The sequence below is a fragment of the Stegastes partitus genome, unplaced genomic scaffold (assembly GCF_000690725.1).
Source record: "Stegastes partitus isolate 25-593 unplaced genomic scaffold, Stegastes_partitus-1.0.2 Scaffold1748, whole genome shotgun sequence".
Lineage (NCBI taxonomy): Eukaryota > Metazoa > Chordata > Actinopteri > Pomacentridae > Stegastes > Stegastes partitus.
The window spans coordinates 50,109-72,095 of NW_007579479.1; the positions used below are offsets into that span (position 1 = coordinate 50,109).

The window sequence follows — 21,987 nt, forward strand, 5'->3', positions numbered from 1 at the left end:
CCCATGGCTTCCAGAAAGTTCCACCTTGGACTCATCAGTCTACAGGTTGTTGTCCCAAAAGTCTTCAGACTCTTTTTTTTTTTGTTTGTTTTTTTTTTGTAAATGCCAGATGAGCCTTTATGTGCTTTTGGGTCAGGACTGGTTTGGATGCCATTGCTGCCCAGAGTCCTCCTGATTGTGGAACCATGTCCACTGACCTTCACTGAGGCCAGTGAGGCCTGCAGTTCTGTTGATGTTCATCTGGGTTCCTTTGTGACCTCCTGGATGAGATGTGGATGTGATCTTGGGGTCATTCTGGTCAGCTGGCCACTCCTGGGAAGGTCCACCACTGGTCCATGTCTCTCCATCAGTGGATGATGTCTCTCACTGTGGTTCTCTGGAGTCCCAGAACCTCAGTGATGGCTTTGTAAGAGCTCTTGAGTTCTATACTTGAGAGATTTGTCACTAAAAGCAGCTGCTGCTGGAAACCAGACTGATGGGAGTGTTGAAGCACAACAGTTCACATGTGAGCTGTGAACGGTGACAATAAGAAGACAGACGGTAAAATATTTCTTAGAAGTGGGTGAAGATTCTCTGAGGGTTCAACACCTTTCACATAAAAGCTTTAAAATCAACCGCTATAGCATCTTACGTGGACCTCCAGCCAGCTCCGATGAACTTGGATGAAAAGCTGCAGACAGTCAGAACTCTGCTTTATTAACTTTACCTTCTACACAGAACTGCTCTGTTAGTGGATTTCTAAGAAAGCACTGGGACCTTCTGAGTATGAGAGGTCTTTAAAACCTTAAGCTGCAGCATGGACCAGGCCTCTGGATGGGTAAGAGCATTAATGAAGTAAAAAAATGATTATCAGCAACAATAGGAGGAGAAATCAGACAGATCGCTCTAATTGACTCAAAGTGTTTTTGTCCAGCTGTAGGAGTTAATGTTGGTGAAATCATTTCCATTTTACAGACCAACGCTGTGTCTTTATAGTAATTCATTAGTGATGTTTGTACCTTCAGCAGCTTTCCTCTGAGATGTTCTGCAGCTGGCACGAGTGTAAAAAGTGTTGAAGTGACAACTGAGGCCATTTATGGAATTGATCAAGGTGTGAAAGCAAGTAGATAGATCAGAGAGACTGTCAGGAGAGCAAAGGGCTTCAGAGACTGATTAAAAAAATAGCCGACTACCAGAGGAGAGGAGAGCGAGACATCAGAGGAATAGCCTGTGTCAGTTGGCAGGGTGGGAAACGCATCAAGAAAACGCACTTCTCGTCCTGTGAATTAGTCCAATCACAGGCCTCAATCTGCCTTATTACAGCCTGTTTTCAAGTGGCTCCAAAATGGATTTTGGCTTCCTTCCCACCCTGGGACTGAAGCCGGTTTCAGAGTGAGAGGAGTAGAAAGACAGAGGAGGTGAATGCAGAGCTACAGAAGAGTTTTATTAGGCATGCTACAGAGGTAATGCAGAATACACCAGAGAGACCATGAGAGGGAAAACTCACAAAGCAGGAAACCAAGTTGCACGTCCCCTTGTTAGAAAATGATTCATTCTTTAATTGCGCCTCTTTAGAATAATACCAAATCCTTACATTTTGAGCTGTATAAAATTGGACTTGGAAGAAAAAAATATAGTGAACTTATTTCTGAGCAAACGCCTCCAGGCAGGAGGTCTCGTTGGGTTTTAAAAAACAAGAGAGGAACAACTCAACACTCACAATTAGAGGCATTCCCCCTGAAATGCAACCACTCAGTGTTATTAAATGCTATTTGTTTTGTTGTTGAAATGAATTAAAGGAACACTAAAGGCACAGAAACTTTGGTCCAACTGAGTAGCCCTCTCAAGTAAACTGTCACACGACCATGAAATCACAGTGGACTCATCTTGGAACTGCTTCCACAGCATGCAACACATTCTCATGTGAGATCCTATCATCACTATGCATGCTTAAAAAAAAACAAAAAAACATCGTCACCGACAACTGCACCTCACTGCTATGGAGAAAGCATAGAAGGCTTCAAAACACAGATAAAGAAATACTCAGCCACAAGCCACATAGTGATAGTTTAACTTATGCATGGATTGTAAAGTCAGAACTGAGGGAGAACCGGCGTTCGCTCCCCGTGGAATCATGGAGTTCAAGTGAAACTGGCTGCCACAGACTGCTGTAAAGACTCGCACATGTCGCCTCAGGAACAGTCTGCTCTCCTGCTGCTCAACTCAAAAGAAAGATGTTATGAATCTAAAACTGTGGAACAAAAGAAAACAAAGCTGCGCCTGGTTGGCGGCACAGCTTCACAACCGTAGTCATGTCTGGATGATGACAAAACAGCTCTCACTCATCCCCTAAAAATATCCACCACCGATGTGCCTCATTAGGAGGGTAATTAATGAACATGTCCAGCTGCAGAAACAGTTGATATTGTCGAGTAAGGCACAGGAGTACTATATCTTTTCAATGAAATCAGAAGTTAAACATTGATCTACATCCAGCTATCGTACAGGGGGACAATCAGCCACGTCAAAATTCTGCCTGACGCAAAAACACAGAGGTCCAGTTAAGAACAGCCGACCGGATCCACTTTGATCGCTTCACGGAACAACTCAAAGTCTCTCTCAAGGAATGACAGGATCAACAAAACCCAAACATCACTGCTCCCCCCCGTGTCCGCCCGGTCCTCTACACAGTAACCCGTGGTACTGCTAACGAGTCTGTGGGTCACGTTCTTAAATGGTGGACTTGGAGAAGGACACTCTCAGGTGCTGGTTGCCTCCCATGTTGTAGTTGTGAAGGTCAATCAAGGCCTGTATCGCCTCCTCCACTGTGGACATCTGGATCAGAGCCATTTTACGATCCCTGGAAAACATGAGACGGTGGTTAACGCCGCAGATTGGCCAGAAGAATACCTTCAACACAAACAGTAGCCAGGTCCCGTTCAGTGGGAACATGCCAGGACAGGACAGGTCTACGTACTGGAAAAACTTGAACGCTTTCACGGTGCCTCCAGCGTTGGAGAAAAGCAGCCGCAGGTCGTCCTCCGTCACGTCTTGTCTGTTAAAGGGGAGGACATAGAAGCAGATGTGTGACATCACGGTTCAGGGTTTGATGAGCTACTGGAACTTTTGCTAAATATGTAAAATCTTAACTCAACCACTAAGGAACTGGCCAAATTCATCCCAAAGTTCCAAAAGCTTCTATTCTTTGCGCTACATTTTCTGTAGCTTTCATGATCTTAACTGGTCCTGAGCTCCCCGGCCCGGTACCTACGGGATGTTGGAGAGGTGAAGTGTGGCAGAAGGTGGGAAGATGTTCTGGAAGTTCTTGGAACCAGGCTTCTTGAAGCGATGAAGCGGGGAGTTGGCGTAGTCCTTGGTCAGGCCCTGGTCGTCCAGGCCGTCGCGGGGCAGCGCCACCGTCTGGTGCTTGGACAGTGTCACTCGGATGATCTTGCCGTACATCTTCTGGCCGTTCAGGTGGCTCATTGCTTTGGTCAGGAGGAGAAAAACACAGGTCAGCGAGGCATATGATAATATGTATTAATAACAGGACTGGACAGAAGTTCTCTGTGCCATAAACAGAAAGTTTCCACGCTTCCGTTTATCATAATAATTCATCTGCTCATCATAACATCAGAAAGAAGCAGTGATGTTGTGACTACGACCAGGACGGACAGCAGGCAGATGCTGATGCAGGAGCTGTCTAGTATCAGTGTGTCAATCAATCAGGTAGTGCTGCAGGATATACTGAGGCTAGATCGCAACACCCTGACGTTAAACACTACGCTCAGCCCACGTTCACACAGAGCCGGTATTCACAACAGATCTACGTTTTCTAAAAAAACATCATTCGCACCAGATCGTTTTCAAAAAAGTATTTGTTCACACAGACCAGCATGAACACGTCGTAAAGAGCTGCTGTGAGCTGCCAGACCTACAGGGGGCAGTGTAACGAGAAGCATAAAGACATGCTAGCCAATCAGAATCCTGGAGAAAACACCATAACGAATGGCACGAATTACTTCCTGTTACTTCATCGATAATGGTGTGAGGGTGGTTTGTTTGGACCAACAGAGAAGCTCCTCCATAACAGAACATTTCTGCATGTGAATGCAAACAACCGAAAAAACCAGCACCGCTTCAACAGCGTCCATTTCTACCACAGCAGCCACACTGTAAACATGGTCGCACACACGTGACGCTTTAGTCGCAAACTGTGACGTCAGACTCCGCCTCCTCCCGTCTACATGCAAACAAACAGAGTTTTTCCAGATCTCCACTGTGGTAGGAGTTTTCAGATCTGATGGTTTTCGGTGACTCATAGCTTCGTTTACGTGAGAACCAAAGGCCCGTTGAAGTATCACCGTAGTTGCTGCGTGTAAACAGGCCTAAATCATGTGTTCCTAGCGTCGATAGTTTAACTGATTAGCAGTGTTTGCTAACAGCAGCCTTTCTGATTAACATCAGCGTGTAACAGCAGTACGTTGTATGTTGTGCAGATCTGCAGACAAAGTGTGCGTGAAAACTGTTTTTTTCTCTCCACAACCTTTCAGCGCCCCAAAGCATGATTTTAATCCAAGCGCTGATGCTGACTGTCCACAGTTTGTTGGACAGATAAGTCAGAAATGTGGATTTCCATTCCCATCCACAAAACATGTCTTGTCGTGACACAGACCATGGAGTCGATGTGGTAAAGTAAGTGAAGCATCTCACTGACAGACACGTGGACTCGAGCGAGCGTTACTGACTGTGACAGATCATATCAGTCACTGTTGTTCTAACAAGATACAGAGTTTGACGAGATAATCAACAACGATAACTGTTGAACTTGGCTTTCTCCAATCAGCTGACTGACCAATATGGAAATCATCTAGCTGCGAGACGACGGTGCTAACCACCGAGCCACCTGCAGCCCTATGTCGTACATTTGTTGTAAAAATGGAAATCCTGACATCAAAACTCAGGATAACATAAAGTGAAACACAAACCTTTCCCTTCGTTTCTACGCATGTTAAATATGTATAACTAAAAGAGAACTTTCTGAGGTCCATCCAGTGTTAGTAGGATGTGACGCGCTGCTGAACAACACTGAATGGTGCTACAGCTACATGCGAGCATCGCTACATGCTAGCATCGCTACACTACAACACAGACACAGCTCAACTATTATCTGCATCTGTTAATAGCCACAGGAAAACATTTAGACAGCAGTTATTACAATATAAGGATGTAAACACAGGTATGGTGAAGAAAGAGACCAAAAGTCAGAATCAAAGTCGGTGCTAGAACACACTTCAATAAAGAGTAAAACATACTCCATACAAATACTGTCACAAGACTAAATGACTGTCTGTCCTGAAGAAGCTCTCCAGAACTCATTTCCAGCACATCCTTTCTGTCCAACTGTTTTTGACAAAGTCAGAGAGAACGTTCCTCACTTCACCTTAACTACAGCATCCAGCTGGAGCTGTGACCATCTGTGACTGTCGGTTTACTCACGTTATGAAACTCTCCAACAGCACACGTCCACACTGGCTGTACTGTAAAATGTACAGCACTTATTGGACAAGTGATGTTCTTCCTTCAGAGCTAGCATAGACTAGCTCGTCCAAAGACGTGGTGACTTGACAACATTGACAGAGTTTAACATGAGTCAGTGAAACGAAGCATCGGGTTCATTTGCATGAAATTAATGTTAGATTCTCTTCAAATGTTCCTGTCATACAGATAGCTCAATGAATGAGATCCATTCATTTATTTCACAAGTGATGAGGCTGTCGTGAAATTAATTATAGTTAATTAGCTTACAGGAGGCCATGAAAAGATATGCCGACAGAAAACATGACTTGATGTCTTTATCTCACAATGCAGGTAAAGGATGAAGGCCAGAGCTTCAGCCTGCGAGGTTACAGTCACGCAGTGATGTGCCAAGACACACAACAGGTCCTGACAGGTGAGTACAGGGATGGGTACGGAGCACCGGAGGCTCGATAAGCTCTGACGTTAACGGTTCTGTTAACGGTACTTTGGAAATTAAGGACAACGCTGTTTTACACATCGGATGTATACGTGTCAGTGATGCACTTCAGCTTCCCAAACCCAACACTGTGTTCTATCTGTGGCAGTCTGTAGCTGTGACAGACGGAAGACCCGGTGTCTGGGGGGCGGAGCCTCTCTGTCACTCACCTGCACACAGGTGACCAACGTTCAGTCGTGTGATTAAACTTAACGACAGTCGATGCAGGAAATGTTCACTGCTGACGAAGCGTTCAGTAAAAGTTCATCCCATGCGGACGGAGACACTCGGTCTGACTGCTGAGCTCACAGTCGATCCCTCACGAACCACATACGCTGTGTTAGCTAGCAGCCGCACACAGCTAGCTTAGCTCTACAACCGGGGGCTACTGATCACAGGTAGGCATTCACCGGCTGTCTGTTTAACTCTGGACTCTGATCTCAGAGCATCATCTGAACTGTCGATCAGAACTTTAGCTTCACATCCAGAACACGCAGGGCAGCAGGATTTAGTGGTTTCAGGACTGCAGACGAACTCTGTCTCCCTTTATTGTCACCGTTCCTCTGACTGCATGTTGGTGGTAGAAGAAGTACTTCAGCTGTTTTCTTTACCAAACTACTACAACCCCGCAGTGAAAGTACTGATGAGAACCCTGGCAGAGTACCCGATCGATTCGCAGCTTCAGTAAAAGTAGTCGTAGTGTTGGATCCAGACATATTTAAACCATTCAGACCTGGGTGGTGATAACATCTACTCACCAAGCTGGGCCTGGTTGGAGTCTGACATCTGAATGAGAGCGCTGTCCTTCTTATTGTACAGGATTTTCACCCTCTGGACATCGCCGTACACTCCTGCATTAGAGCCGCCGGCCGGCAGGAGCAGAAGAGGCGAGGTGGAGAGAGAGCAGACGGTTAGAAGGTCTACAGTCAGCACCGGACACAAGGATATTTAAAGACAAAGAGAAGAGAGAAGAGAAGGGCAGAGCACACACAGTAGATCACAGGAGAGTGAGAGGTGTGTAGAGAGAACAGGTACAGAGAGAACCCTCTAAACAGGTAAGTTATCAAGCTGTGTCAGGTGGCTAAATAAAAACGGCATGCAAACGTAACGGTGCTTTAACAGACTACTGTGTAGTGAAGTAATTAACCCAACAATCCAATAAAAAGGGGCCAAAGTATATTACAGATGATCAACAAGCTACTGTGAGCAAACAAACATACGTAAGCTTATCGTAACAATAATAGTCATAATAATAATAGTAATAATAATAATAATAATGACAAATGTGTCAAAGATAGAATGGAAGTAGAACAAAAAGGAGAAGGTAGAAAGAGAGAAAGACAGAGAGATAGAGAGAGAAAGGGAGAGATAGAAAGAGATAGAGAGAGATAGAGAGAGAGAGGAGAGAGAGGAGAGAGAGCTAACGATAACATACCGAAGAGGGTAAACAGACTTTGGGGCGTAACCATCTTTAGAGGGAGAGAAGAGCAACAAGCAGCGTGAGACAGGTAGAGAGGTAGAAGAGTCGGAGCGGAGCGGAGGTAGAGATGGACAGATCGATCCAGAACGGAGGTAGGTAGGAGGAATGGTGGTTTTTGTATTCCCCCCGGAGAGTGATGGAGGTGGTGGGTCATGGAGGAGGGGGACGGGCGGCGCGAGGAGAGGAGGCATGGAGGGGAGGAGGTGGTGGTGAGGGAGGGAGGGAGGTTAACGTGGGAGGAGGAGGTGTGAGGTTAAAAATTTAAACATCCCCCACATGGAGGGGGTGGGGGGCAGGACGAATGGAGGGGTGGGGGAGGAGAGAGAGAGGGGAGGGGGGAGATAGAGGGAAGGAGAGAGAGAGAAAGAGAGAAAGATGGAGGGAGAGAGAGAGGGAGAGGGGAGAGAAAGATGGAGGGAGAGGGGAGAGAAAGATGGAGAGGGGGAGAGAGCGAGAGAGAGCGAGAGAGATGGAAGGAAGGAGAGAGAGGGGGGAGACAGGGAGATGAGGGAGTGAGAGAGAGAGACAGAAATAGAGAGGGGGAGAGAGCGGGAGATGGGGAAGAAGGAGAGAGAGAGAGAGAGAGAGGGAGATGGGGAAGAAGGAGAGAGAGAGGGAGATGGGGAAGAGAGGGAGGGAGAGAGAGAGGGATAGAGAGGGAGATGGGGAAGAAGGAGAGAGAGAGAGATAGAGAGAGGGAGATGGGGAGAGAGGGAGAGAGAGAGAGAGAGATGGGGAGAGAGGGAGAGAGAGATGGGGTGGAGATGAACAGGGAGGCAAATGCAAATTGGGGGAAATAAAAATAAAAATAAAAAGTGAGGAAGGGGAGGGACAAAAAATAAAATATAGGTCAGTACACTGGAATAATGCAGGTAGTTTGGTCAGAGATAATGGATCATGTCTTCTTTAGTCAAAATACAGCAAGTAACTGGCACCAGAGTGTCTTTCACCCTAGACAAGCATGGGGTAAAGGTACATTCATGTCAAAATCATAATAAAACCAGCAATATAAAGTCATAACCATGGGATAAAAACAACATGCAGCAGCAGCAGCAGCAGCTTCAACCTGAAGATCTAACATCTTTCAGCACAGGGAGGATGGTGCTACCACAGTGTGAGAGGCTGAGGGGGGAAGACGCGTTAGGAGAGCATGCACTTCAACGGTGTTAGCACAACAGTCTGGCATGCAAGAGTTGATGTGAAGGCCATCTGAGTCGCACGTGGCCTTCACACAAGTCCAAGAGGCTACGAGAAAAGCTTCAGCAGCACAGTATCTGAACATGGTGGCTTTAGCTGGAACCGTTTAGATACTGTCAGAGGCTCCAGGATGACACACTGAGTCACAGTCAGAAATGAGCAGAGACACAGACATTAGGTGAGACAAATCAGACGCCGTTTCAAGTCACAATTTAAAAACAAAAACAAATTAAAAACAAAGAAAAAAGGGAGAAAAGACAGCGAGCAAGCGTTTCAGAGAGGCAGGTGTTTGTTCCCAGGACTAGACACGGGTTAGGAGACCACAGAATGATTTCATATGAGCTTTCATATGAGCTGAGGAGAGGTGAGAAGAGCTTAGAGAGAAAAACAGAAGAGAGAGACAGTTAGCCGAGTTAGGTACAGTCTGACAAGAGGAGGTAAGGGCAGAACATCAGAGGAGGAGAGAGGGGAGGGTTCTGGTGCTATGACAGGAACAGCAAATCCCCTGGCTCTCTTATAGTGACCCGAAAGGAGAGAAAACAAAAAAACAGAGATAACAGTGAGGCCCTGTGCATGTAAAGGACACTACAGTACAGCTAAGGAAAGAAAAACAGTCTAAAAGGTTTGGACTCCAGAGGTGGAGCATCACCTGTGCCTTGGGACAGTTCAGAGATCAGAACCGGGTCAGATAATACTGATCCCTGAAGGTTAGGAGGTCCGAAATACAGACCAGGAGCTACTGTATGAGATCAAATAAGAACTAAACAAGTAGAATATAGTTAAATTAAACACGACAGAGCATTTTCCTACGACTCTGACGTGAACTATCCCAAGATCACAGCAGCGCCGTCAGCCAACGCACCAGATCAGCTGTGTGGATTTAAACCTATACTGAAAGGCTAACAGAAGACACTGCAGTGGGGATGGTACCACAAAGAGAACAACTGACCAGAACCAGCAACAGAACATAAAAGAACAGATGGATGGAGGTGGTAGGTAGGTAGGTAGGTAGGTAGGTAGGTAGGGGTGGTGTAGTCTAAGCCTGAGGTGGTCCACCGTACTGCTGTTCATACGTGTGCTACTAACCTCCTCGTTCAGGTTGCTGACCAGCAGGACCCCGCTGGATCCTGCCTGTCCAGCAAGGGCCACCCTCCCTGCAGCAGCAGCAGCAGCTGCCGCCGCACTCAGAGGGTTCAGGGCTCCTGACGGGAAGCAGACGAGACAATCATGGCATGGAGAGCGGCACTTCCACCAGCCCACAGCATTACAACAACATTAGCATTCTCTGTTTAGCGCTGAAGTTAGCTGACACACAAACAGCTACACAGAGTTTACAAATCTGTTCAACTGGTCAAAATATTTGATTAAAATCCACTCCAAGGTAAATCTAATCACATGGTTTGATCATTCAGAACCACCTGGCTGCTGTGACTTTAAATTTGTTCACAATTATTGGGCAGGTGAGGATTCTGGCCTCGTCTTTATTTCTATGAACATTCTCCAACTTGACAGCACGTAAACCCAAATGCTAGATTTCATTAATGCATTTGTGTGATGAGGTTCGACGTTACCTAAAGTCATCAGCCCGTCAGGTTAGGTGTGCATTTTTATTAGGTAGCATCCTTACTTTGGGTCAAAAAGGGCAAAAGAAGAGATTTAACTGGCTCAGTCTGATCCACCATTCCTCAAACAGCTAAACTATGGATGCAAGGCCACTGGAGAGTCAAGTGTCAGAAACTAAATGTGAAGCTTCCAGGAAGTCATGATCCTCCTAAAATGTCCAGAAGCATGAGGTGCCATGTAAACATAAAGAAGGCTCAACGCACGCCCACCACACGGGAGGGGCACCAAGTCCAGGTTTAAACGAGCCACGGGGCAAAAGTTCGTCACACACAGACCAAGAAAGGCTCGTCCCTCGCTACCACGGGCTAATGATTACGAGTGTACATTCGCCATCAGCTGGTGGAGCTGTGGCCGTGTTCATAAACTCAGTCTGACAATGGGAGCATCGTTTGATCTGTTGCTCAGAATTTCATTTTCACTTTCAGAGCGCACAGACCAGCGGGGAGACAGTCTTCCTTTACTTCCACCCTTTCTTCAACTGAATGTTGGTGCTGCAGCCGTAGAAGTACTTCAACAGCTTTCTGCACTAAAACTATTAATATCCCATATAACAATACTATCTGTTCAAGGTGCTGCTTTTAATTCTGCCATAAGGCAGTTTGGTGAAACACACTGCAGAATATAGTGTTCTGTGAGGACAACATGTGCTCTGATCATCACCAAAACATTAGAGCCTTTAAGGGATTTGCTGTAAATAATGACTGTATTTACTCTGCTAGCTTAACCTCTGACTTCTATCTCATGTCTATCAACAGTGAGAGGCTCCATCTGATGACAAAACCAGGTACAATAACTTAAGTACAACACATTTTCTGTCATGCATATCCTCAGTCTTAGTAATCCTGAAATGTCCTGAGCCTAAGTGCGCATGCTGGTATGTTCCCCTGAGAAAGACAGAACATCGCTCAGTCAAACACTCAGGTTTGAAGTTCTATAATATTTTGAACTGAAGGCTTAGCACCAGCAGAAACTCCAGAGGAAGGATTCAAGGCCTTAATGGGTCACAAACGTACTATGCACCTGTTCACCTGCCAAATAATTGTGCGTGGAGTCAACAGCTGGGCAACAACAACAACAACAACAACATCAGGATTAAAGAAGGAATAATAAAAGCGTGATCTACCTGGGATCTTACCGAGGAGCGAGCTGGAGTCTTTGCTGAAGGCAGCAGCCACCGTGGGGTCCAGGCTGGGCTGGCCGTCACCAGCCGGCAGCTCGGGTCGGGTGTAGTCGCGACTCTTGTCGTTGTTGTACTTGACGTTTAGGTTGACCAGCTTGGAGAAGTCGATACGCAGTGTGCAACATGAATTGTAGATGTTCTGCCCGTCCAGCGCCTAACAGAGATGGGGGGAAGAACATCATGCTCACACTTGGAAAGCACAAACAATTAGAGATGAGCAATAACAGCACGGCCAGCAGCAGCCTCGTACCAGTTTGGCCTGCTGTGCGTTGACAGGGTCACTGAACTGCAGCAGAGCTTGGAACTGATTGTTCTTGGTGAACGTGATTATCTTCATGACTGTGCCGAACTTGGAGAAAATCTGCAAACACAACAACCGAAATTCAAACTTCAAAAGTTCCCTGAGGAGCGCTGAATATTCCCACGGTACCGGCCACCCACCTGCTGCAGCACATCCAGCGTGACGGGGTAGAACATGTTGTCGATGATGATCCGCAGCACGGGACTGGAGGCGGCGGCAAGAACCTCCTGCACGTCCGAGCTGGGCGACTGGACTGCCGACACCGCCTGCAGCACCGCCTGGGTCCGCTACGGCCCAACACAAGGTGTCAACCGCTACTCTCAGTAACCCAGCAAACCAGACCAGAAAATGACCTCTTTTACACACCGTTAATGCAAAGACAGCATGACCTGCGTTGGCATTCACGCCTAAAAAACAGGTCGTCTAGACTTAAATCACGTTCATATTCCCAAGTGTTCAGTCAGCCAGTATTGATTCCCAACCTCGTACTAACGAGGCAGCTGTGTAGTGTTCAGTTAAGACAGAAACCATGCATTTCCCCCACAGAGCGCTCCGTCAGCCAGCTTTACTAACCTGATTGCCGGCATCAGTTTTGAGCTCTTTGTGATTTGAGTACTGAATGAAGACGGGGACATTGCGGATGTGAGGTGTGACTGTTGTGTAGTAGTTAACCATAGTGATGGCCGCCTCCTCCGTCCCCATCTCTAGGAACGCCTGGAAGCAGAGGAAACAAAAACCTCATGAATTCACCACTTAGGAAGCGATTACATGTCGTCCTTTCATTGAAACGTCTTGATCTGGGAGGTAGAAACGGTCCTCCACAGATCTTTACAGATCTGAACACATAAACTCTCCTCCTGCTCCACCACACCAGAGTGGACCGAGGTGGCAGCATTATCGGACCGACACAGATCAAGCTGTTCCAACATGACGGCGAGCCAGATGCCGTTCAATCCAGACTAGTCGGGCACCGGTGCAGTGAGGAGCAGCTGTAGTTGACAAGAATCAAAGCGACCAAAGCCAAGCACAGCCCTCCTCAGCAGACTGACGGCCAGCTTTTGTACAGAGCTGTGCACGTTTCAGATGCGCTCGTCGATTACGAGGCAGAATGTGTCCAAAGGACCGGTGTGGTACAGAACCATGTCAGCGAACAACTGGTTCCTGACAGTTCAAGACACAAAAATCTGACTCTCGTCCTCGGGGTAGAGACCACTGCTGTCCAGGTATAAAGGTATCTGTGTTGTCAAACCGAGGCTAAGTAATTGCTTTGGTACACAACTCATCTGTGCGTTTCATCCACTCACCTGGTTCTTCCCCTTCAGCGTGAGGATGTTGGTGACTTTGCCGAAAGGCAGGCCGAGGGCGATGACTTCGGCCTCCGAAGCCTCGTTGGGCAGCTTTCTAATGTGGATCACGCGGGACGGCGGGGCCTCCTCCACCCTGAGCTTCTTACTATCGCTGCCATTGGAAGCCCCGTCTAAAATTTTTAGCATAAGCACCAATTAACTGAAGTGTGCAAGACAACGACAGCTGATCAGCCTAAAGGTTCACGCTATGATGTGACTGTGAAACTGCCTACCAATCCCCAGAGTTAAAGGGTTTTCAGTTTTCTGACTTTAACAGATAGGGGCAGAGTGTTTCAGTATTTTCTGACTTTATTCTCTCCGTGGTGCTGGCTCCCACTAAAGTCATCATTCATTTAGACTCAGGTGGACATCACATGTGCGCCTCCTATACACCGTTGACATGCCTGGATGAGCCACCGTCAGTGATTATAGCAGAAGCGTAACAGTACAGCACTCGTTCACTAAACTGCCTGCATACATGCTCAGCGTAGCCTCGGGGTAAGACGTCTGATCGCTAAGAGAAAACCTCGTGTGAAATCTCTGAATCTGTTGAAGCACTGGCATGTTTGGATAGTTGACAATCCTACAAAATAATAAACCCTAATACCAGCGGTTCAGGGAGAGTGAGGAAGCTTAATGCAAAACTTGGACTGAGAGTACCCAATAGACAGCTCAGTTTAAACAGCTGGAACATCATGCAGCCCACCTGGACCAGCACATTGCAAACTGCTGAAATAAACACCTCCCAAGTTTATGAGTTATGGAGTAGTGAGAGCGCCGAACTACAAAGATAAACCCAATAAAAGAATATTAAAATAAAAGCAGAACTAAAAAGAACAAATAAAATAAAAAATAATGTGGCAAGATAAAGCGAAATTAATCCAAAATTAATCTATTAAAGAAAAGGCTAATAAAAGTAGAAATATGAAGACAAAAAAAATATATATATTTTTTTTAAATTAATTTTTATTTTATTTTTAATATTTTTGTTTTTTTATATTTCACGAGCTTGATGACAGATTTACACTGTGCTATGAATGCAATAAAAATATATATTTTTATTTTAAATGTTTATTTTTCTATACTTAACGATCTTGATGATGACAGATTTACGCTGTGCTATGAATGTGATAAAAATCATGTTTCTGTAGCGTGACATCTGATCTGCTAGGGTTTAATGTCCGAGGTCATCTTGTTAGAATGCCTTTTTTAAATATGCTGCCTGGACATATTTTCATTTTCATCCACTGTTCATCTCTGCGAGGCTGGTTGTTTAGGTAGCTACCGAACATAAACGCCACCTCACTTTACTGGACCGGTCCCTGGAGCGACGTTAGCTTTGTGTATTTTAATCAAAGAGATCATCTCTCAAACTCTCGTGTTTAACTTTGTTCGTATTATGAGCGGTGACGGCTCTTTCAGTCATCCTCAACGCCAGCTGCAGTTTTCTTTAAGATGCTCCTGACATCATGTGAACAGCGAGGAGGAGGAGGCGGCGGCATTAGAATGCAGCGGTATCCAGTCACATGTTGCGGTGTGTGGGTGCCCACCTACTGAGGACTGCGATGTTATTCAGACACTAAACAGCTCCCGTGAGAGAACAGATCAACGCATGCAGCCTGCTTCACTTTTCAGACACCTATGAATGCTTTGGTTTCTGCCACTACCCATCAAACAGCTTCACGGACACTCCACCACTGCCCTTCCTGTCGGAGGCGGTCGGAACACACTCACCACTGATACTACTCATGCCAGAGGTGGGACTGTTGTACATACTCAACTCTTCTGATCCTCTCTGTGGAAATAAAAGACAAAGATACACAGTCAGGCACATTTGTGGAGAAGAGAGTCAGGGAAACTATTTCCATTTTCCAGACAGGCCCTCAAAGACAGCGATAAAACCGAGCTCTCTGAAGACAGTTTAGAGGAACAAAGGGAGGCTGGAGGAGGAGGTGGAAATGGGCATAAAACAGCAGCAGAGTGGTCTGGCTGCTTCTCTGCCGGTGTGGGTTTAATCTTGCTGAATTTAAGATGTCAAGATGTGTCATTTCATTCTGAGCTATACCAGGTCCCAGAAGGCTTGCTGGAGCTGCCGGGCGCCCTGTGGTCTTAAACCTGACTGATGGGATGACGAGGAACGTGGCTAGGGACCCATTACACACACAACTTTATAATAGCTTCATACACCCCCTCCTTGTTTCTGTCTGACTGAATTTGAACCAATTGTTCTTCTGTCACTAGCATTCTTTATGGTTACGATAAACTAGATGTTGCAGGCCCTGCTACGGCAACATGACACAAATAAATTGAAAGGGTAATAAAGTTGTCTGACTCGGGCCAAAGTGTGAGCGCGCACAGCACAAGACACAAGAATCCCAGAAATGATTTCTCCACCAACAGCTGGCAGCCCTCTCTATTCTGTCTTTGACACTGAAATACTGATGAAATAAACAGGGCGGCAAAGACCCACAATATCAGAGGAATCAGTGTTTTATGACTGTTCCGTTTCCCTTCCACAGAGGACTTTAACTTTGTTTTGTGCAGACTGAAGTGCAGCTGGCGCTCCAATCAGGTTAGGCAGCCCGAGCAACAGGGCGCTTAAGAAAAGCAAAGACACGAGTACTGACCCTGTCATTAAAGCTATGCTAATGCGCTACAGGCCAATCAGGATGTATGAGAGAGAATTAAACTTTAACTTAAATGTTTCATGAATGGTTTATTCTTTAAGGCATATCGCTTTGTTGTCACTTCATGGTTGTCTTGGTCATTAGGGAATGTGTAAAACACATCAGAGACCTGTGGTTAAGCTTCTGATTTCTGTCTGCACAGCAAATTAACAACATTCACTAAAGTGATATTAACTCAGATGAAGGAAAGGAGGCCTTCCTGTCTGATGGCAGTTTAACGTGTTACATTTAAAGCTAACAACAACAAAAAACACCCTCCTGGAGTCTCACGTGGCTGGACCTGGTAAAATCATTGTTTTACTTTTAACATGGAACAAGTATGAAAAAAACTGAGAGAGGCACAGACACGATTTCAGCACACTGACGAAAGCTGCTTTTAGGTGTGTCGTCCAATCACAGCAGCCTAAGAAGTGGCACTTCAGCTAAAAACTAATCCATCGTTCAGAAGCAGCAGGTTTAGCGGCAAAGAACAATTAGAGAAACAGACATTAGACACCCAGACCAGAGCCCCCTTCACACTAAGGACAGCATCAGGACCAAAACAGGGTCATACATTAAACACAAATCCCAGTCTCGTCTCAACATGCGTGTTAGATGCCAGATATCAGATGTGAGCTGTGGCTCTTTCTGAAACACAGCATAATAAATATAAGAACAACTGATGAAGGTAAAAGCCATCCACCCATGTCTTAACAACACAATGCTGACTTCAGGGGCTTGATGAAGCCAGTGGTGTCTAGTCCATGTTGAAATGGGCCCATAGAGGTTACACAAAGAACATTCATCATTATTTAGCGAGCAAGTTAGAAAGAACGCAGAAAATACAGCAGTCCAGCAGCTGATGTTTTCTTGATCTTGCATTCTCGTAAGTTGATTATCTTGGATTACCTGTTCATCAAACTAGACGAGTCCTCTGAAGACATCACACTGAGCTCCAGGAATTTGTAATAGACTCTTTTTTTAACAGTACTTTCTGGCCTCAAACAGGGTACACGATAAACTGAATCAATAAAGAAAACTATTTCTATTTACTTCTATTAATACTGGCCCTTTGAATAAACTACCTACTTAAATACGTTTGAGGATCGAGCCTAATTATTAAGAAAGAAAACGTCAGTTTTTCAGAAATAATTCAAAGAAATAAAGTCCATTCAAAACCTGGAGACGCTGCAGTATGAGCTCGTCTCATCTCGGTTTGTTCAGGGAAGTATTCAGGTGGTAACGATGTGCATGCTGATGTGATTGTAATGAACAAAAACCAATAGAGGAAACTCACCTTCACTCCGACTGCTACATCACTTATCCTGAAAGACAAGTCGTTTTCATGTGGTCAATACAACAGCATTTAAAATTCATCACTACTCCAACATTTCTAAACCTCCTTACACAACAACAAGCTTCTATCTTATAAAAGCAAACAACACACGATGCACTGGGATAGGTGGTGGTGTGACGGGGAGCATGCTTCCTTAAAAGTAGACAGTAACATCGCTCCGAATAAATCACACATTTATGTCCACTTGCCAGCTCTGTGACATTTCCAGCTTCACAGAGAACCGAAGCTGTTTGGCTGCATCAGGTGAGCTGACTGAACACCTGCCGCTACATGCAGGTTGCTGTGTTGTGATGTAAATAAGGAGGCCTGCACCACCTCCACCCTCACCACAGCGTCACAGTTTGGCTTCATGCTGCTGCATCTATCTGCTCCCCATTTATGATTCATCACATCTGTGAGCCATGTTGAGGTCTTTCTGCATTTAACCCCAGCGGAGGACTTGTTCTATGGCAGGGGTGTCCAATCCTGGTCCTCGAGGGCCACAGACCTGCATGTTTTAGATGTTTCCAACACACCTGATTCAAATGATCAGCTCATCATCAAGCTCTGCAGAAGCCTGATAATAATCCTGATCATCTGAATCAGGTGTGTTGGAAGAAGGAAACATCTACAACATGCAGGATTGTGGCCGTCGAGGACCAGGACTGGACACCCCTGGTCTATGGCTCTTATCCATGTTGGTGTCTCCTGACTAGACCCTTGCTTGTGTTGTATCTGCTCTCTGCTGAATGAACTGTGGGACCAAGCTGGAGCCTGTGAATGGCACACCCTGTTCATTGTTATATTATTTATACACATCTCAGCACATCACCACAAGCTCGAGCAGTCACCATTCAACGGACTGTATGCTTTTGTGTGTTTATCCACGCAGTGTTGGCACATATTGGTTCACAATCACGTTTCCAGGAAGATGTAGCTTCCAGGGGATACACTGGACCAGCTAATGCTAGTTAGCTGCTACACAAAGGATCAATGGTCCTGTATGTCAGCTAGCATTTGCTAAACTTCGCTAGCCGCTCAGATGCCGCCCTGCTGTAAAATGCGATTGTGTAGATAATGGAGGTGTGTGTGCTCTTCTCCCCAGGACCTCTCCGCGTAGTTCAGTCCATCTACAACAAGTTCTAACGCACTTAATGCGATAAGGAGAGCGTGAGCTAACTTACGCTAGCATGCTAACGTGAGGCACTTCCTCAACGGAACAGCGAGCGCGTGGCTATGGAAACCCGCTAACAGCCGACATCGACTCCTCCGCGGAACGACGCATCTACAAACACCGCGTCCCGGCCTGCCTCGACATACGTGAGACTTAGCAGATGGAATCGCTGATAAAATATTACCCGTCCATGTCTGTAGCGATTTCTCAGCACCTCCGCTGTCGCTCCTGTTTTCTCTCCAGTTTAGACGAACGCCGCACACGCACACATACACACGGAAAGCAAAATGGAGGCAGTGTGAAGTTGGCAAGACGACCCGACGGCGGAAATTGCCGAAAAGCTCCGAAGCCGGTCGGCATGCGCGCCTCGTTAAAACGACAACAACACATTTAGAATAGAACAGGATGCTTTCATTGTCATCATACACAAAGCACAGCGAAATTAAAAGACAACTCCAGTGGTACAAAGTACAGGTGTAAAAAAGACAAATAAGAACATATAAATATATTTACAGAAGGAGCCAGTAGGAAGCATATACAGTCAGGAATGAGCACGGTAACAGCCACACGGTAGAATAAATATACTGCACTGTTGCGATAAAAACACTGTGAATACATGAGAAATATAAATTATATATAATATATATGTTGAATCTATAGGAATACAGCCAGGGAATAGTAATTAATGTGCTTATGCATGGGCACATCTACTAACAAAGGTGTAGTGCATTTTCTTAAATTTGATTTATTCCTTTGCATTTTATTTAGGAAACAAATAGTGTGACCTGTGTATGCCCCAAGTGGGAGTTCAGGTTTTATCATTTCTGGGGTGGGATTTGTTGAGGTGGTGTTGTTGGGTTTGCTAGACTGGGGTCCTCTTAGCCGCCACATAAGCAAGGACAGTAGACATATCAAACACCAGAAACATGCTGCAAACTGCAGACATTGCTTTGGTCACAGTTCGTATTTGGTTACTCCAAACAGTAAAGTTTCACAAAGATGCACCTCTGCTATCAGCACACACACACAGTCATGTGTGCATGTTCTGGCTGGTATTAACCCAAACCCTGTATAATGGTGGAATATGTCTGCTGTAGTTTTTTTTGAAGAGCAGTTTCCAAACCCAGGGTGTGTCCTGACACTTTAATAGGCTACTAATGGTACGCTAGAAAAAGATCTAATGTGGCAAATACACAGTACACCAAATACAGTGGGCCAGAAATACGAATTGTCGAGTTTAATGCAAGCCGGCATGCTTTTATGGCCATTCTGACCCACAATCCTGTCTAAGTTTGGTCACATATGTCACGGTGAGTCGCCAAGAGCGCACAGACGGATGACTGTTACAGAGTCTGTTACAGATATGAGCAAGATGTTCAAAGTTAAAGCGCAGTATTAGTAGTGTGTCCCAATTGTTTGCATGCTACATTATGTACTGTACAGGAAGTTGCAGCATGTCCTGAAAGGAAAACACAGCTTCGGTGTCTTGGCTTTGCCTGCCTTCTTCTACTGGCTAATCCAAACATGATGGAACAGGTGAGTGGAGCTGAGGCAGGACACACAGAAGATGAGCACATCGGTAGGACTGTTGTCATGATGTTAAGGATTCCCCACAGCATGAAACCATTTATACCATGATTATCAATTCACATGATGTCTCCTGAACACTCAGATCTTCCTGAAAATGCCTGATTGACATTATGAAAACATGTCATGGGAGCCATACACAGTGTCACCCAGGGACTGTTCTTCTGGTGCTTTTTGTGAGCTGGCCGGTTAAGGACTTCTTCTGCATGCAAAGGGGAAGGAGGGAAAAAGAAAAAAAACAGGGCAGTTTTTGCATAATGATTAATCTTGACAGACATACGTCATGCTCCCGGGCTCCTGACAACGTCACGCCCTGGGTGAAATTAACGCCTAACTGCTTATCTTAAAGGACCTGGGATTTAATTAAAAATGACATTTCCCCAAAGACTCGTGCTTCTGAAGCTGCCATGTTGAAATTAGTTGATGAGGGGCCCTCTGAGGAAAAGGGAAATAAGCAAACTGTCAAATGCTGAGCAAATCACTGCCGTTTATCAGTCCTGCTCACTGCTCAGGAAATAACAGTGGACTTACATCCTGCACGGTGCCCGCTGCACCGTGGATACAAGTCACATTGTTATTAACAGCAGGGTGGGGGGACCAGAAAACAAGCCTGTCAAATGTGATATGAAGACAAACAATGTGTTTGGGCTAAGTAGGGGAATAGGTTGGTGAAATGAGCTCTTAAGGCACCACGGAAATATTTTGCCACTGACAAAGCAGTCCTTCATGACTTTCAGTATTTTGCAACAAGTGGTGGGTCGCAGCAGAACTAAATGTGGGTCCGGGCCTCACTGAAGACATCTAAGTATCTCTCTGACAGTAAACAGACCTCATATTAAAGTGAAGGAGAACAGCAGCATGTGTTGGCATCGTTTACTAAATAAAGATAATAAACAAGCTGTGCCACTTATACATTAGATTTAACTTTATCTATAAAAATATCGTCATGATGTGTCTGTTGCTAGGCAACAAAGGAACTTTTAGGAAAAGTGGTGTTGGTTGAATAAATCCTTCCTGACAAGTGTGTCTCCTGCTTTAAGCCGCTGGACTTTTTCATCAACAACACAAACGTTGTGAGTTCCTTGACTGTAAAACCCTCACAGCAGCGTTGTGGTGGAACATTTTGCACATATGCAGCGTGTTCAGTATGACTGCTGGGCTCCAACAGTTCTCAGTACGTTCAGTAACTCATTATGTTTCTCTTAATGTATTTGCTGTTGTGTGTGAGCAATCCAAGGTCAGGTTGTCACTGCAGAAACTGAAATAAATCCACCTCTTGCTACGCTGGAACTCGGCTTTTGCAAGCAATGCACGTGCGCTCTAACGAATTCTTCCAGAAGACCATAAAAATGTTTCGATAGTCCACTGTGGTCAGACAGTATATATATGTTTCCTGGCAACTCTTTACAGGTAAACATCAACAGAAAGGAAACAAACAGTTCAAATATATTTACTTCTTCATAAAAGTAGGATCAAAACGCTGCTGCTCCGAAGACAAATACTGGTCTGAATCCACGGCGGCCGTCTAAAAATAGAACGTCATTTGAAATCTATGTTCTGTTTACAGACTCTGTGTGTGTGTGTGTGTGTGTGTGTGTGTGTGTGTGTGTGGTAAAGACACACACACACACACACACACACACACAGAGCTTTCATCTCTTGCTGACAGAGGTGCCACAGCGAAGGCATCATCAGGAGGAGGACCGTGACAGGCTCAGTCACAGGTGATGTCATCACCGTGCGACCCGCGAGGACGAGGGCACTATGATCCAGTCGGGCTGTCGGCGCCGGTGCAACGTGTTGCTGGAGGTGTGAGGTGTGTGTGTGTCGATGGGTGTCGCCTCCAATATCTCCCTCACCTTTAATCAGCCACATTAGTTTTGAGTGTGAGTTGATGTGCACGCATGCACACACACACGCACACACACACACACACACACCTACACACACACACACACACACACACACACAGAGCAGGCTGCTGTGGAGCCATCGTTGCCGAGGCGCTAGCTGGTGCTGAGGTTGGTCATTTAACCTGCACATTTGAAACTGAAACGTTTAAACAGAACAGTAATGTCATCAAATGTCATTTGTGTCGCGGC

At 45.6% G+C, this 21,987-nt stretch overlaps 1 protein-coding gene across 5 annotated transcripts; it reads right to left on the reverse strand.

Moving 5' to 3' along the window:
* Nucleotides 1-1,402: 1,402 nt before the first annotated feature.
* On the reverse strand, nucleotides 1,403-18,593 carry LOC103372396 (polypyrimidine tract-binding protein 2-like). Of its 5 annotated transcripts, none has more exons than XM_008302016.1 (14): nucleotides 18,483-18,593; nucleotides 17,086-17,113; nucleotides 14,899-14,917; nucleotides 13,081-13,253; nucleotides 12,350-12,490; nucleotides 11,917-12,063; nucleotides 11,726-11,836; nucleotides 11,431-11,629; nucleotides 9,759-9,874; nucleotides 7,431-7,464; nucleotides 6,754-6,846; nucleotides 3,251-3,467; nucleotides 2,957-3,034; nucleotides 1,403-2,839 (listed from the first exon to the last, which is right to left on the reverse strand). In XM_008302016.1, exons 1-14 carry the CDS (start codon nucleotides 18,488-18,490, stop codon nucleotides 2,710-2,712), a joined length of 1,494 nt encoding a protein of 497 aa, XP_008300238.1. In that variant the 5' UTR covers nucleotides 18,491-18,593; the 3' UTR covers nucleotides 1,403-2,709. The 5 variants fall into 5 exon arrangements, with proteins under 5 accessions (XP_008300238.1, XP_008300237.1, XP_008300236.1 ...); XM_008302015.1 differs by having other exon boundaries at nucleotides 11,419-11,629; XM_008302014.1 differs by having other exon boundaries at nucleotides 14,857-14,917.
* Nucleotides 18,594-21,987: the final 3,394 nt, after the last annotated feature.

Excerpts from the sequence above, each read along its gene's own strand:
- LOC103372396 (XM_008302013.1), bottom strand. Across the intron at positions 14,918-17,085 it reads ATGTAGCAGTCGGAGTGAAG|AGAGGATCAGAAGAGTTGAG; the intron begins GTGAGTTTCCTC and ends TTATTTCCACAG. Across the intron at positions 7,465-9,758 it reads TCAGCAACCTGAACGAGGAG|ATGGTTACGCCCCAAAGTCT; the intron begins GTTAGTAGCACA and ends CTCCCTCTAAAG.